Raw genomic sequence first — 17,172 nt, forward strand, 5'->3', positions numbered from 1 at the left:
TTCCGTGTGAGACGAAGGACATTCCTCTATTCCAGCGAGAGTAACAGTCCGGTAATAATTTTCCATAACATGCTTATTTTCCAAGTATCATGTTTATGCCCCTATACGATTAAAATGAATTTATACTAGAAATGGATCTAAAGTATTTTCAAGTATTTTTTACTACCCGCGGCCAAATTTCATTTCATGATATGGCTTTTGTCATTTTGTACGAGTGAGCAAAAATGCTGGTTTTGTAAACGGGTTTTTTTAATCAGACCACAGGACTTCCCACGAATGTTTTATTTTCGGATAATTTTGTATCCTTTACCTCATGTAAAAGTGAGAAAGGTGCTCGGTCTAAGTTTTGTCAGTTTTAATCAGTTCGAAGGAGTTTTGAAATAAAAAGATAGGAATTGATGTCATATTTGCCTCCAAGAGAAAAAAATAAATAAACGGGTTGGTGTTGATAATCGTCACGGTTTGCAATATTCTGTACTGGTTTTTTCAGTTTCGGCTACGACCTTTGATTTGAACGGGATTCTTCTAGAAATGAAAATATGCCGACCTGGTCCAGGTTTTACAGTAGAATAGCTTTTCATCTGAATGCAGTTTATGAGACTGCAGATGGCCCTACATTGTTCGAGTTGATATAATGCGACTGATTAGACCACTGTCTTTTTCTTTAATATAACCTCATTGTTCCTTTATTTCGCAGTAATGGATTAAGAAAAAAAAATGTTTATCTGGTTTCTATTTGTTGTCCTTATTTAGTCATCCTAGCTCGAAGATTAAAAACGGTCATTTATAAGAAGTAAATGAAAATAAAGTTTGAGGTTGATGTCTGTCAATTTACCCAACGCAAATTGGATCCTAAGCCGCTAAGTCAATACCATAAAATGAGGTGAAGCAATGCAATTGTGGAAGAAGATACAGCTCCTTTACGATTTGATATTATATGCGGCCTAATTCTATAAATGAATAATAACGATTAAACACACATTGCTATTAACGTATATGTAGCAAATGGGTAAGCAGAACATGGAGTTGAGTATAAGATGTTTATCATCTTTAGTCCTAATTACTAAATTCTTAAGCAGGCGAAGTATTTGCGATACGTGACGTGCTGATTAAAACATTTAAGCGGATAACCTTCAGCGTCTTATCAAGCCTTTCTCAGTCTCAGTCCTCTCCTACAGGTGCCCGTTCCTTCCGATATAACTCTCAAAAATTAAACACGTCACTTTCTCTAATCTTTGCTGATCAAAATAGAGATTCTCAAGGGTAGCACAAAAATTCGAAGCGTCACCCCGATACTCTTTTTTTCTTACTTATGCCTTTGATTAAAACATTACTTTCTCTCAAACTTACACGCGGAAATAAGTATGGAGAAATTGACCCTTTAACCGACGGTAGAATGAATATAAAGGTAACGTGAAACATTTGCTAGAAGCACAAAGGCGGAGTTCGCGATGCACACGAGCTTGGACACTGCTCCTTCCATTGGTCTGTCGCTCAACCGTAAAATGAGGGTGTTTCCAGGGTCTTACTTATTTGCGATGCTCTTGGTTGCATGTGAAATTGCTTTTATGGTTGAAGCTAAGAGGAACTACTCTCAAAATTTGTAGCTCTTCCAATTATTTTCCGGCCAGATGAGGGATAGAAGGATTGGATCGAAAGGGAAGATCGGATTGCAAGCGCCAAACATTAGATGGGATACCTTTGCATTTGCGAAGAGATTCTCAGCATTCACTAAATTCGCTTTAAATGCTATTGTTTCGTTTATTGCTTAGGACAAACTCTGGTCCAAGATGGAAAGATCAACTTCACTGCGTCATATCCTGACTTGCTTTATTGCACGAACGTGCAGTTCCTTCGTGCATTCTCCAGCTCGAGAAATTTACGGGTAATAACGTCAATCAGCTATGAGTCCAACACTCGCAGCGTACACGACTCGGCTGTTGTGTGGACGTCAGACGTGACACAGAGCAGTTTCCGCGTATGTGCATTGGAGTCGGGACCTGGTACAAACGGATCCGCCGTCGTGAACTGGATTGCATTTCGAAGCGTTCCTTCTGGAATGTTGGACGGCACCGCCTCCTTGAGTGCCGTTTACCAGTGGAACAAAATGTGAAAGAGTTACCTTTGCTCAGGTACGCGTATGACCTATTTCAACAAAACTGCCAATAATTCTTCGTGTAGCGCGTAGTCAACTGCTTCACCCATTTTTTCTCGTTTTCTACGAACTATACCCCTGCACCATTCAAAGGCTTTAAAAAGAGAGTTTCCCAGAAAAGAATATTATTTTTTAAAAGAAAGAAGGGATTCGCGGAAAATGTGCGGAATGTGAGCGTATTAAATTGTTCTAAAGAGGAGGGGCTTAACCTGGTAAGGGGTCTGGTATTTGTTGATGTGTTTTTATCCTAACTGCGGAACTATTTTGTAAATCCGTGTCATTTGATTTCATACGTTTGTTTTCTTAGCACTCAAAGATTTGAGACAAGTTGTCGCTTACCTTGCTAAGAGTTCATAAGGTGAAGTCTCAACGTGATTTGTATTATGCAGGCTCAAGTTGAAGAAAACTATTTTCTCTTTATCCTTTTTGCAGCGATTTGTGTCAATTCCAAAAGTACTGGCTGCAGTTCGTCACTCTGTGGGCAACAAGCGACAGGACGCTATGAATGTCTGGATTGAAGAACTCAAGGCCGATTATTTTAGAGAGTGTCTTAGGGAACTGAAAACATTTGATGGAAAGCATCAGAATTTAAAAGTGGCAAGTTTGATTGAATCTGTTTTACTTCATGGAAACATATATAGAAATATTTAGGTTTTGTTCATTGTTTAGTTTTCTCTGGATAAATGTTGAAGGAACAGAATTCAGAAAGTTTCAGATAATGAGGCAAGTGTTTCAGGGCCTTCAAACTTCTGTTAATTTGAATAAGAGCACTTTTGGCGAGTCGTTTTTCTGACTTGATTAACTCCTAGGACTGGCTTGCGTTTACACACAGAGGTGTTCAACTTACATTTCAAGGAAAATTACTATTTGAAAACGGCGGAGCTCCTCGGGAACAAGACAATTTCGCCTTTTGCTGGGTAAGTCGAAGGCTCGATTTCATTTTATGTAACTCAAGACTGAACACTTTTTAGTTGACCCGGAGAAAGAAATTTTAGCCAGCCAAGGAATATCAGAGTTTAATATTTGCTCTGTTTTGTAAAACTAAATTCTATTGTTTACAGATACACAATTTTACCAAAGAGTTTTATGCACCCCCTGTGGTTATAGTAACAGTTAATCATCTGTACGATACCAAGAATGTATATTCCATCAAGCCAGAGAACAATGTTCTTAATACTTGGATTGAGGTACAGTGCTATAACTCATCCCTCTATGAGTATAACTTTCTTTTAGATCATTAACACCATTTTCAACCACAGAAATCTTTGATGCTCAAAGTTTGAACACTTTCTTGAGATACGAGCCTGATAAAATCCACTTCAAAATTATAAGGCAGGGGTCGCACTTACGCTTTTGGTGTTTACATTGGACATAAAATCTGTCATCGCGGGCTTGCGACAAGTGCGACCCTTTTGTCGCAACCAGACATAACTATGTCCGAAGGACCTAAAGATAAAAAAAGCCGATGTCCTGCCTCGAGGCAGGCCATATCTCGTCTTATCGCCTTAAAATAACAGTTTTTGTTTTTCTTCTGTCGCAACGTCGATCAAATCTGAAATACTAGCAAAAATTTGGATTTTCGCAATTCTGCAAAGACAACACGTGTGCACAGCTCGCTATCGGTTTAATATTTTAGTCACAGGTTTTCTCGACACACGTTTTATCTGGTCCCTATGGCGAATTTCAACCCATACCAATTTACAAATTTGCACTATTCACCTGATTATTCTCAGTATGGGAATGGCTTGTTTTCACCCTTTGGCTCGCAGATAGCTCGCAGATATTTTCCCATTTTTTCGCATCCGTCGACATCGGTTTAAAGCGGCAAGAGCCAACATTTGCCGTTGGCGAGTTTTGTACAATGCGTACAAATCAATAAGGTTTTGTACATTGAACAAATTAAACAACAGGAAATAACGATCTCATCGTTGCGTATATGTGTAAAAGACTTGGCAGGAATGGAAAGTCAACAGGACCCTGTTACCGTTGATTACGCCGTCATAGGAGGTAAATAAATCATTAAGGCTATGTGGCATATGCTTTGTTTTTACCCAAACCATTTACCTTTCTTTTACTTTAATAGATGAAATGGAATTTCCGCATAGGTAAGAGTGACAAGCGAATAAATCTCTCAGCTAAGCGTTTTTTTTTTTTAAATAAGGTCTTACGACGAACCATTATCAATACATAATCAAAGCACTTGAAGGTACTTAGAATACGCTTTGTTCTCCGCACTTATGAGACTATGTTACTTTCGAAATTTTTGCCTAAATCCAGTGCGCCTCTTTCAGTTATGTGACAGTGCTTAACACCCTGGCAGAACAGTACTTATTCAATGTTTTGATTAAATGTATTAATAAAAATCACGAGTTCCTATTGTCATCTTAGATGAGCGTTGTGATCTTTTTTTGTTAGTTTTCACAATATACCAACGAAAAGAAAAGACAAACAGCTGTATGATAAAGTGTTTGCATTCAAAACACAGCTGTAGGGCCCACCTACCTGAGGCTTCTAGCACTCATTTTGACGTCAAAAAAGTTCAAATCTTGTTGATATTTGTATTTTCCAGATCTTGATCTCTGCACGAATGTTTCCTGTAATTATTTTGCCGTCTGCAAGGCATTTGGACCCAAAGACGCCAGGTGCATATGCGTGGATAATTGTCCATCGTACGAAGAGCCTGTGTGTTCATCAAATGGAACTACTTACGACAACGAGTGCAGCTTTCAGAAAGAAATGTGTCACTTAAAGGCTAATTTTACCATTTATCATCCGGGTAATTGTACAGGTAATTCGAGTTGACGTGAAGACAAAGTCTCCATTTAAAAGCAGATTTGAAGGCGATAAACTGAGAGAGGGCATACTGGTTGTAAAAGTAAAACAATTTGACAAAAGTTAATGAATTGAATTTTTCAAAACAGTTAAGAAACATTTTGGTTGTCAAATATCAGAATTTACAAAAAATTTGCAAAAACATTTTAAAGATTTTATCCTCAAGCTAACTACTTTTCTTTTCTCTTAGCACCTTTATTACATCCTTGAATGTGGCCGGATGTTGAAAATTATTTTGATTTCTTTCCTCCAGGATTCCCTTCACAGAAAGGTCGTGATCGTCTTCGTCATCACCCAAGCTGGGCTGAGGCAGTTTGCGAACAGGTCCCACTGGTTCCATATGTCTTCTATCCTGACAAACCTGTTCACGTACAAGTATCTGTTAATCACGTCAACTTCTCGGATCCCTCCTATGTCCACGAGGCTGCTGTGGCCTGGGTCGAGGATATAAGAGAAAACAATTTTACAGTTTGTGTTACTCAGGCTGGGAGGAATAAGAAGAATAATCGAAAAACATTCGCGACGGTTGACTGGTTAGCATACCAGGGGGCTCCTGACGGGGGACTGTCAGGTGACATGGACATGTCGACATGGTGGACTGGAACGAGCTGCCGCACAATTTCGCTGCCTCCGGTTGGTTGGCTAATCCTTCCAATAATAAATGTTTTATCTTAACTTTCTATCATCACCTTTGCTTTTCACTGATTTTTCAGAATCGCAGTGTTAAAAAAGATATAGCAATAGAGTCTGAAACTGTATCCGAGAAAAATTTTAACCGGTTCATACTCTGTCAAAGTCAAAACCAACTTCCAAATTAACTGCTTTATCCGATTCGAAGAGGAACCCTTACTGTTGTGCATTCATAAAATAAGAAAGAAAAACAGACAAAAAAATTAGGTAAACTTGTGTTGCAAAGATATCACATCAACATAATTGTCCACTATTCCCACGAAGTAATAAGCATATGTGAGCGTCTGCCCAGGAGTAGAATTTCGATCTAATCTGGTGTACAAACAGCACGATATTGCCTTAAAACATAAGTTTCAGTCGGTAGACTTTAGAATCCCCGAAAGACAGCTGAAAGAGCCAAAGAAATTCTCAGCCTTAGAGCTGTTGTTATCTTTGTATGTGTTAATCCTAAATCAATGTTTCTACAGAAAAAGTTTAAATCAGATCCCACCGTATTTGTGTCGACTGAGAATGAAAAGCGGGGAGTGAAGCACGATGCGTCTACTGTCTGAGTGGAAGATTTGACGACAACTTCCTTCAAGATCTGTGTCAGGGAGTTTCAGAACTTTGATGGAGCTCACCAAAGCATCCATGTGGTAAATATTTTTAAGTTTTGTACGAGCTTGCATAATGTTTCATGACTTTAAGAAAGCCTTTCATTTAATATTTTTCTCTTTGAAGATTGTTAAATATTTTTTTAAGCACGATGGTGAGCTCATCTTCTGCTTTTTTTTCTCTTACCAGTATTTATTCATAAACCAAAGAAGAATTTGTTCAGTTTTCATCATGTTTTGCCTTTGTTTTTGTGAAAGGACTGGATGGCGTTTGAAGAGCTTCATGAACCCTTGTTTATGGAGCACGGCTCATTATACTTTGCAAACGGGATAAAACCATCCAAAGAGTTTAACTATGCTTTTTGCAAGGTATGTTTGGTTCACATGACTTATATTGAGACTTTTTGGATTGTACTCTCTCAACAATTTTACTCACGATGCACACACGCACTCACGCAATTGAGAACTCACGCATTGAATCACTAACTCGATCACCTACTAACTTACTCAGTCGCTCAATCACTCGGTCACTCAGTCTTTTAGTCGCTAACTCAGTTATTCAGTCAACTCACTCAATCACTCAATCACTCAGTCACTTTGTACTCTTAGTCACTTAGTCACTCAGTCACTTAGACACTCAATTGCTTACTTAGTTACTTACACGCACACACAATTACTCACTTGCAGCTCACTTACACAGTCACTTACTCACCGGGTCACTTACGCAGTCACTTACTCACTGGATCAGCCAATCATTATTTTACTTTTAATTTTATTGCCTGAACCCATATTCTAGAATTTCACATAAAATATACCCACATGCTATCGCCTTTGGGCATTTTTTCCGTCTGAAAGTCATGAAAGCCATCCACCAAATATTCAGTTTTTGTGTGCTCTCTTGTAATGAGTTCGTCTCTTTTTCTATAGAAAAACATCTTTTAGAAACATATAAGTATTGTTAGGTGCATCCTTAGCTACTTTGCGTTACATGGATTTTTGGTTACTTTGTTTTGTTTTGTATTGTTTTTTTTCTATTTTGATTAGGACGTTGTCTTTAAGAAGCCCTACAACGACTCCCCAGCCATTCTGGTATCTGCCATCCACTCAACAAATGGAGGAAACCTTAATCCACTGTATAACTCCATATCAGTTTGGCTGAAGTAAGTAATATCTGATATCTTTGCTGAAGTAGTGCTGAAAATAAACGCATGCTTGGTGTTACGTGGGTGTAAAAGGATATCGATTTTTGGAAGTTGACTTTCATTAACTGCACTCTATCAACAATTCAGGTTGTCTCTATACGTCTAGCTTTTGCTTCTTATATCTGCTTCTTATATCTGCTTCTTATATCTGCCTTTGTAGTCTATCAACAAGACTGGCTACCGAGCATGCGTGAAGGAGTTATTTGTGAACCAGCATGATCCTCTCTCAGTTTCATATGCAGTTATGCCAGGTTAGATATATGACGTTTGATACTTAGAAAGATGCAATTATTGTATCCTAGTATATATTTAATCATCATGACCCTGAATTTAACTCAAAGTAAACTGTTATTCGAAAGAAAGGAAGGTCAAATTAATGTATGAACATATAAATAATAGCCTCCATTTGGCGCAAAAATGGGCAAGGACATTAATCCGCAGACATTTTCTGTTCCAAGATGCGAACAGCTCTTAGAGCAAAGCTCGAGGAAAACTGTGAGCTTCGAGGAACAGGTAATGTTCAAGGAAAAATTTACGCACATATTTTCGTTCCAAACGGAGGCTATTGCGTTTAGTGTCCTTCAAATATGGTTCAATGCGTGGGATAAATGTTTGAAAACGGCTTACCTTTACGGCATAGGATATTCACTTTTCAGTGTTCTCTGATAAGACTTTATGAACAAAAAAAGATTTTCCTTCTTCTGTAACAACCACACAATGTTTCTCGTCTTGAATTAAATCGTATGTGCAGAGTTTTGGGTATTGGACAGAAGGTTTGAAAATGGGGAATATCACTTGGGATATATCCCCGGATATCCCTCAGTCAGTTAGGTGAGGATATTCGGTCGCGTGATGCGTTTTGACCAACCACGTGTGAGAAAAAGATATTTGTTGAATTATAAGACATAACATTGATAAATAGACGTTTGATAGCCTATCCCAAAATGCCAACATCAATTTGTAGATGAAACGACTGCTATCGATAGTGACATCATGAATGCAACGTACTATGTACTTATTAACTGCGTGGGAGGGCCGGACGGGAAAACATTAGGCTCGAGGTCATGACGTACAGACCGAGCGCAGCGTGGTGCGTGCCTTATGACCAAGAGCCAAACATTTTCCTGTCTGACCCGACCAACCTCAGTCAATAAGCATTTTATCATATGACCCCTTTTTTAGGTGTCAGAAATTTCAGCCTCAAAAGGACGCGATAGACGGCCACACGCAGTCACACGAAAACAAACAAATTCTGCAAATAAAACTTTTCCTTTATCCTTTCAAGCCAAAACAAGAAACTCCCAATTACTTGAAAAAGGCAACCTCTTTTTCGCATTCCTGTTTTCCTTTATGTTTTCCCAAAAAAGCGATCAGAGGGCAGCAGGGCCGGACGGCTTTTTCCAGACCGGCCCACGTCAACCCGTCCGGCCCTGCACACGTCAGCGTTCACTATACTTTTCTATGGGATTGCGCGAGCGAGGCTAAACGGTTCATATGATAAAAGTTGATAGTTACTCCTTAATTTCAAAACCACAATGAACAACAAGCACGCATTCATACGATAACATATTTAAACAAAATAATTTGGATATATCAACAAAGTTGGAATGGTAAATTGGCCACCTTAACGATTACAAAAACTGACGTTTCGAGCGTTAGCCCTTCGTCGGAGCGAATAGAGGAATTGTGGGTTGTGTTTGCTTTTAAAGGAAGAAAATGGAGCTACGTTATTGGTGGGAACATGGCAACGAGAAAAACACGAATAAATTAGTGGAATGAAAAGCGTTCTTTGATCCCTGTGGGATTTAGACTGCCGGTTTGAAAGATGAGCTTTTGTTCAAGAGTTTTACGGCTTCCATGCTACCTAAGGGTAAGGAAAGACCGCAGATTGCCATATGTTGCTTAGAATGATTAGGTAAATTAAAATGTCTAGCGACTGATTTCGATGTGTCCTTGTCATTCCTTTCCACGTCTCGAAGGTGTTCTCGGAATCGGTTACCTAGTCTTCTGCCTGTTTCGCCGATGTATATCTTTTTGCAATATTTGCAAGTTATGCAATAGATTACATTGGCGAAGGTGCACGTGAAGTGATTGGTGATCTTAATGGATCGTTTAGGTCCGGATATTTTATCAGTGTTGTGAATGAAGCCTTTATATTTGAACAAAGTTTTGCTAGCTTTTAATATATTCGAGTCCATATACGAATTTTGTTGTTTTTCTACTTATTTAAGATGTGTGTGAGCCGGGTTGGAGATTTTACAATGGCTCCTGTTACTACACTAGTGACACTTGTGAGACATGGTCTAACGCTAGTACAATCTGCAGAGGCATGGGTGCTAACTTACCCGCTATTGAAAGTCAGGAAGAGAATGTCTACATTCAACACAGGCACAATGGCGACAAGGCCTGGATCGGTGTAAATGACATTGCCACAGAAGGATTGTTCACGTGGGTGGATGGGTGTCCTGATAAATTCCGTTACTGGGCAGAGGGTCAACCAAACGACTTTCAGGGGGAGGACTGCGTACACTCCCTAGGTCCTAAGGATACACTCCCTAGGTCCTAAGGATACATGTGGAATGACATAGACTGCTCGGCTTGTCAGCAATATACATGTAAAAAAGGTTGGAGGATATGTTTATTACCCGAACCTTTTTTGGCAGTACAGTTCGCTAGACTTATATGTAAGAATTGTTGAAATTGATAGTTTGTAGTTGTTTGCTATATGCAAGAATAATTCTATGGTGGTTCAAAATCATTTAAGTGTTCCAAAGGGCCAATTCTTTGGTATATCAATACTACCTCGCGCATTTCGTTTGCTTCTTTAGATATTGTATTTTTAAAAAGAAATACCAAATTACCTCATAACACGTTTGTGATCATATTTTGCATTTTGAGGTTACCATAACAAAACTTAGGCTTCCTAAGGCGTCCTAACTATTGCCTTACGCATGTGCTTGTAGTTCAAAAACGAATTCGGTGGCCTCTATGAATAACGTTATTAAACTCTTAAACCTAACCCTAAGTAGCTCTTGCTTGTGTACACAAGTACTAAAACCTAGTATTATATTCTCAGATTATGATGAATGCAGTAGCTCTCCATGTTTGAATGGTGGAACTTGTGTGAACAAGAAAAGAAATTTTACCTGCATCTGCCCTCGAACACACAAAGGCAGAATTTGTGATGGTAATTGTAGAACTGAAATCAAATCGTTAAGAATTAAAGGAAAAACAGTGAATTGTCATTTCGTCTATGTTGCTCTGAATAGACCATTATAAAAAGAAGGGATATTATGACGGAAAATGGGCGAAGGAAGAGTTTGAACTACCAAGAAATAAATATTTAACAAATGGTAAACGTCACAGCGTATACTATTGAGTTATGTATGCACTTGGGAGGTTTGCTAAGCACTCAAGAAGCTCACCGAGAGCGACATTGATGCATTGTATTAAAAGAGTTCCCTTTTATTTAACACCGACTAGAAAAAACAAGCACGCGGAAACTAGTCTTTGCAGCCTTCACCCATGGTGAACACCCATCGTGGACACTGAATTGACCAATCAGAGCGCGCGCTTTACTTTGGTTGTGTTATAAATACAAATATAATAAAGATATCTAGGCTTCGACAAGGACTTAAAATCATAAAAAATTTCGCCTTGCTCGGCAAGGATTTCTCGACCATGAAAATAAATGGTTTAAATGGCTTCAGATTGATTTTGCCGTTTGTTCCTATTTCTTAATCTTATCGTTAGCCGATTATTTTCTTTTGTTAAAGAGTTCGACGAATGCTTCAATAGTCCCTGTCTAAATGGTGGAACTTGTACTGATTGGATTAACAACTACACCTGTTCATGCCCCCCTCCTTATTTTGGACGGCAGTGTCAAGGTATGCGTTAGACTAGCGGACATGTACTTGAGTAAACAGCTTTAAATGTTGCGCAAAGTACAAGACAAATATAAGCTAAAACTGCCTAATGTTTGATTACTTTCGTAGCGAATTGATAAGAGTAAATTTTGGATAGCCAAAATAGTGGATCTATTACTATTACCTCACAATACAAACTGTCTACTACTCTCAGTAAATGGTATTTTCTCCGAAAGCTGCAGCGTCCTTTCTATTTCCTACTCTTTGTCAGAATTAGAAGCGAGTACTAAGTACTGGTTTGGCAAACAATCTCAAGTTCAATGACCGTCACGGCAGTTTTTTTTTTTCAAAAACGGTCAATGATCTTACGGAAAAAATTGTTCACATCCATCGACGGTTAATCTACAAATATTTAGTTCTGTTCATTCAATAAATGGCAAGGAAAGTAACTGTAGGCAATCCCGAGCAGGCCCATCTTGCCCGCTCAGTTAACCAGTCGGAACACAGGATTGGCTCATATTGTCCTCGGGCGCTGCCAGCGATGTAATAATTAGTTCTTATTAACCGAGCGGGAGGTCTGTATGGGAGAATCTTGACCGAGGTCGCCAGTACAGACTAAACGCAGTGAGATCTGTACCAGCGACCGTTACTAAGATGTTTATTATATGGCTGTGTCTTATATCCCAATTTTATTATATTCTTTGTACCTTTTTTTTCTAGACCGGTCTAGATGCCGGTTTAGATGGGAAAATCTAGACCGCTTTCAATATTGATTTCAGCCAATCAAATTCGTGAATTCGGTAGTTCCCAGTCCTTGTGAGACACAGCCATAGAATAACAAGTTTACAACCTCTTTTACAGAAACAGACGAATGTAACTCTAGTCCGTGTCTTAACGGTGGAACCTGCGTGGAAGGAGTTCATAACTTTACTTGCGTTTGTTCAAGCTCGTTTTCCGGATGGCGTTGTGAAACGGGCTGACAAGTGATATCTTTGAAATGGCATTGTACGAAGGGGTGTTTCTTCGGAGACCCCGTGAAAAGTGAATGCAAGCGAATTGAGTGAGAGTTTTAAACAGAGTTTTGGGCTTCCCCGAGTTAATGAGTGAGCTTAGCTTTACGCTAGTGATATTTGTGACCGTGAATTCTAATAATCAGACGAAATGCTCGTACAAATTAAAGAAGTTAAATTTCAGTGATTTTATAATGGGAGAAGGATCAGTAAATCACAAAAGTGCCTCACTTACTAGAGATATTAATGGCCAAAAGATTAGACCTTGGAATACAACTAAATACCAATACATTGGCTCTTATGTTGTCGTTTCCTTTTAAAGCTGTTGTCAGAACATCATGCAAAACTCTATTGGCCGCTGGATTTACCTCAAGTGGATCATACTCTTTGAAGATCAATGACTACTCTTTTCAGGTAGAATGAATCAATACCCAGTTGAACCTCTCTATGACACGGGCACCCAAGGGAAAAAATTGTTCGTATAAAGGGGGTGTCCGTTTTAAAAAGGTCCCCACGATAACACCATTTCTAAGTCCTCACTAACAGGCGCTTGCCTGTATTACATTTTACAGTTTTAAGACGCTGTCTACCATGGCACCCAAAACTGTAAATAAAACATTTCTGAAAAACACATATTGTAAATAGAATAAGAAAGACAGTGAGTTTTGAGCTCGGCAAAAAAAATGGAGAAAGATATTTTTCGTCTTGTCACGAGCGTGGGAAAATAAGGGACTGAACCTCAGACTTTTGGATTCCACGCCCCAATGCTCTACCACTGAGTCACAGAGACTCTATGGTAAGCAAGTCCCGTTACGAAGTTCATAGATGACACGCGTCCCGCATACTGCTAGGATCGGCAATTTCGATGGCGTCTGTTGAAGTCGATGGCGTCTGTTGAATGCGATAAGGCGTCATGTTTAGTCATATATATTATTTACTATAGCGATGAAAAATAGTTAGGGTAAACTATTGGTAAAAGGAAAATCTTTATTTCCTTCAAAACTCGAATGTACCAGTAAGTTTCACTGTATTGATCTTTTTTAACTTGTTGTTAGGAATTGCTGTTTCAGTGCTTGTAAAGTTGCCATTAGCCCTAAATGAGTAGATCTTATATAACAAACTAATAAGGTGAATTCCTAACAGGGGAGACACCTTTTTACCTACATCCTAAAGTTATATCCACCCACTTTTATGCAGGTATATTGCGACATGACAGGAAATTCAGGTGGATGGACATTCATTGCTCGGTTTTCAAACACAGACAGGAACAATTGGATGAGAGATGACGCATACTGGTGGTACGACATCCTGTCCTCACAGGGGTCCACCACAAGCACGTCCACTAACTCTGACATGGTATCAGAAGCATTCTGGAAAGTGAAAGGAAGTGAGATTAAAATCACTCGCAGTGACGACAGTTCACACTCTGCTCTTCTTCGTACATACACAAACTGCTTTGGTGGAAAAACATTTAGAGGATACATGTCCTCATATGGAAAGTTTAGTTACCGTAATGTTTGGTCCAATGATCAGTGCCTTGGTAGCTGCCCAGTGCATTATGATGGATCGTACCAGTCCACTGTTGGCTTTAGTCAAGCGCACTGCGGTAGCAATATTCAAGGAAGCTACCGCATTGGATTCTGGTGTCAGTGGGGTCATGGTGATGGTTCAGTTCTTATGTTTGGAGGAGGAGGAAGAGGATGCAACCGAGCAGATCATGGTATCGGGATCACTGAGAACAACTACGGAGGATTTGAAGAATGGTCTGATAGTGGGGAATATGATTTTGGAGGTGACGCCAACAGCTCGCCTACTACTTCTTATGCCTTAAATTTATGGATTCGTTAGAAGAAAAATAATTCATTGTTGATCTTAATCCACGTATGATAACAACACGTAAACAAAAAAGATCAATTTTTAGTAAACTAAAAAGGAAACCTTAGCCTTACACTTAGAAGGCTCTATCTTCTTTGATTATGTAAAAATTATTTCATCAGCACGCGTTGATCATGAGATGGTAAATAGCCAGCGAGGCGCGTAACACCGAGTTGGTTTGAAATAATCTCGTATCCAACAAGCGTGAATTAAGTAATTTTTTTTTTAATCTTCTACCTATGAAATAGGTTAACAATTGTCAATGCCTTGGAGTTGCAGCGGCGCCTGACTCTGCTTTTGCATCTGGGTCCAGCGGTTGGTATGTGTATGGGAGGGGGAGGGGAGACATGCTTTGATGTGATCTTTCACGAGATATTGTCGTTGCGCACCAGGTTGTTGGTCGCAGATCTCATTTACTGAAGCAGATCTACTTACTATTTTTTTCCTATTAATCTTTGAACTTTAAAAACTCTTAAATACCTAAAACTGCTTGTAGTTGATGACTCATGTCTCTATATCAAATACCAAAATTACTTAAAAAACAGAAGAATTTATACCTGTACTGCGATACGAAAATTCCTATAACTAAAAAAAAAAAAAAAGAACTAGAAACAAGTTACAACAGATTTGACCCAATCAGACATTTTTTGTTGGTAAATTGCATTTGAAAGAACGCTTATGTTAATCTAACTTAGAATTCTCGTAGCTTAATTATATTTTGATCATCTCGTGGTTTTTTTTTTAACCAAATTCCTTCCTTGTTGTAATGCACACAGTGTCTTTGTGTAGAACATCCGTCTCACAGAGAGGTATGAGAAAGTCCAAATTGCTACCCAAAAAGCCTTAAAGTTTTGTAGCTTCAAAAGCTTCCTAAAAGTTCTAACGAGGCAGCTTGTTATTTACATTTTTTCCTGCGCGTTGAAAAATATTTGAAGAATAAAATACACAATAGCCTCGTATAATTGTTTTTCGACACTATCTGTTCCTTGAAGCTCGCAGTTTTCGTTGAGCTTCGCTCTTTGCAAAACTGCTCGCATCTCAGAACAGGTAATGTCCGCGGATAAATATCTGTGTATATTTTTGCGCAAAATGGAGGATATTGGCTATATATACTAGAAAATTGAATAGCAGCAGAATATAAGAAGTGCCATATTGAATGGTTTGCCATATAAAATGAGTGGACACTTAACTCAGTCATTACTGATATTTTTTTAGTTCCTCGCTCGAAAAAATAGTACGCAACTCGCGAAATATCTGCTCTCTTATACATTATTAACCCATCGAATAAAAAGTATATTTCTCGAACAAAAAGGACAGTTCTAGCAGAAAAGATTGGTGAGTACAGTATGGTCGTGATCATGAAAGGAATCGAGTAAAGTGAAACAAATAATTAATGAAATAAAGGTGATTATTGTTAAATTTATGAAACTTTGAAATTAACATATAGCGCATTTCCGTTCAATGGCTGCCGCTGGCCATAAAGCTTGAGGAAATTTAAAATAAGTGGGGAGAAAAAGAAATGAGGAAACTGACGCCTCTTATGCTTACTAGGAGACCTGTCAGGGCCAAATAGGACTGAAAAACATTTTGATCCACCAATGTCGGCCGTTTCCCAACATTTGCAATTGAACACCCGCAATCACTGACAACAATTATTCCCTCAGTGAAGTGAAGGTGAATAGTACTTGCTAATTACTTCCGAAATAGCCAACTTGCTCACGCGAAAAGCACTATTTACCTGTGTAGTATATACTAAAGACGATTAGGCTTGTTACATTGTAATTTGGTTTCATCCCGAAATAATAAAATATGGCTTCTGACATGGGAACCAAACAGAGGAGGTTAAAATACGCATAAAATTACGATCGTGCAATGAGCATGTTGTCCCAGATGGAGTTGAACAGTGCGCAGCCAAGCTTAACTACAGTGTCCCCTTGGGTCAAGTGGAAACGAATCATGGACATCGGGGAAGGATAGGGTCAATTCTCGTTCCAAATTCTTAAAGTATCAGGCTGTGAACTTACTTGACTTTCCCGAAATGCAAAGAGGTGGGGTGGATACAATCATTGTCAAAAGTCTCTTTGTAATTTCTACAGAAGACGCGATGGTAAAAGTTTTGGAAAACTGTCGTCAAGTTGCTACACATGGTAGATTATTTATTGTTAACAGCTGCAACCGTGAAGCCAAAGATACGGAGCCTTAATGTAACCAAAACTGGTTTATAGCAAGGTTTACGTGGTATGCACGTCATGACGATGAGTAAGTTGGAAAATTTTAGAACGATGAGTGAGTGGCTGAACTTGATTGACAGGTTGTGCGGTAGAGTGGCTTTTCAACTGAACGAGACTGCGACGGTCCTACATTGTTTGAGCTGTTAAGATTCCACAAGACGATTTTCTACTCTTTTTTTATTTTAAAGAAAACTCTAGTTGCCGTGTTTAAAGTGGGCTTCTTTACTTCAAGTTGATGAACTTAATAAATGAATGGACTTTTGACTTCTGTTTGCCGTCTTTCAACATCGGCTGAGAAATAAAAGCACGATTCAGAAGTGCATTATCCTTTCTCGCAGAACAAAAGAGGTCACTTATTAGATCTTATTAAAAGGAAATTAAATTAGGGGTTAAGGGTGATGTCTATCAATTTACAAAAACACCGATCGGACCCTAAAATTCCGAAGGTGACAGCATTGAATGAGATGAAACAAGACAATTCTTGAAGATATTGATGTGAGCTCCCTTGCGCTTCATTATTATCATATATCCCTACACCTATGGAAGAATAAAACGATTTTAGACACATTACTGTTACTGTATATGTTGCAAATAAAAATGTGGAACAAGGAGTTGGGTGTAAGATGTTCATTACCTCGAGTCCTTGTTATATGCTGGCAAAAATCCAAAATTTGAATCTGTCGAAGCATGTGCGATACATGATCCGCTGACTAGAATT

The 17,172-nt window shown here is 38.8% G+C and overlaps 1 protein-coding gene and 2 pseudogenes across 6 annotated transcripts; all 3 read left to right on the forward strand.

Annotated features, from left to right (window-relative positions):
* The first annotated feature begins 1,421 nt into the window (after positions 1 to 1,421).
* Positions 1,422 to 9,751, forward strand: LOC111346614 (uncharacterized; annotated as a pseudogene). The gene is made up of 13 exons (XR_015992146.1): positions 1,422 to 1,576; positions 1,771 to 2,132; positions 2,588 to 2,752; positions 2,965 to 3,072; positions 3,217 to 3,342; positions 4,066 to 4,162; positions 4,725 to 4,943; positions 5,241 to 5,620; positions 6,145 to 6,312; positions 6,529 to 6,639; positions 7,315 to 7,430; positions 7,633 to 7,723; positions 9,704 to 9,751. The product of XR_015992146.1 is annotated as an uncharacterized LOC111346614 (transcript).
* Positions 7,637 to 15,964, forward strand: LOC148741153 (uncharacterized). Of its 5 annotated transcripts, none has more exons than XM_088734872.1 (5): positions 9,956 to 10,096; positions 10,549 to 10,659; positions 11,249 to 11,359; positions 12,671 to 12,762; positions 13,546 to 15,964. In XM_088734872.1, exons 1-5 carry the CDS (start codon positions 10,045 to 10,047, stop codon positions 14,194 to 14,196), a joined length of 1,017 nt encoding a protein of 338 aa, XP_088590998.1. In that variant the 5' UTR covers positions 9,956 to 10,044; the 3' UTR covers positions 14,197 to 15,964. The 5 variants fall into 5 exon arrangements, with proteins under 5 accessions (XP_088591013.1, XP_088590998.1, XP_088591016.1 ...); XM_088734890.1 differs by lacking the exon at positions 9,956 to 10,096 and adding an exon at positions 12,200 to 12,441 and having other exon boundaries at positions 10,642 to 10,659; XM_088734894.1 differs by lacking the exon at positions 9,956 to 10,096 and adding an exon at positions 12,200 to 12,398 and having other exon boundaries at positions 10,642 to 10,659.
* Positions 15,965 to 16,032: 68 nt separating this feature from the next.
* LOC148741154 (uncharacterized) lies at positions 16,033 to 16,820 on the forward strand (annotated as a pseudogene).
* Positions 16,821 to 17,172: the final 352 nt, after the last annotated feature.

The sequence above is a fragment of the Stylophora pistillata genome, chromosome 1 (genome assembly GCF_964205215.1).
Source record: "Stylophora pistillata chromosome 1, jaStyPist1.2, whole genome shotgun sequence".
NCBI classification, from domain to species: domain Eukaryota; kingdom Metazoa; phylum Cnidaria; class Anthozoa; order Scleractinia; family Pocilloporidae; genus Stylophora; species Stylophora pistillata.

What these genes read in the sequence shown, in the direction of transcription:
- LOC148741153 (XM_088734872.1), top strand. Translation starts at nt 10,045, where the DNA reads ATGTGGAATGACATAGACTGCTCGGCTTGTCAGCAATATACATGTAAA. An exon ending in GCAATATACATGTAAAAAAG is followed by an intron (nt 10,097 to 10,548) that starts GTTGGAGGATAT and finishes TTATATTCTCAG; the next exon opens with ATTATGATGAATGCAGTAGC. An exon ending in TTTTGGACGGCAGTGTCAAG is followed by an intron (nt 11,360 to 12,670) that starts GTATGCGTTAGA and finishes TTCCTTTTAAAG; the next exon opens with CTGTTGTCAGAACATCATGC.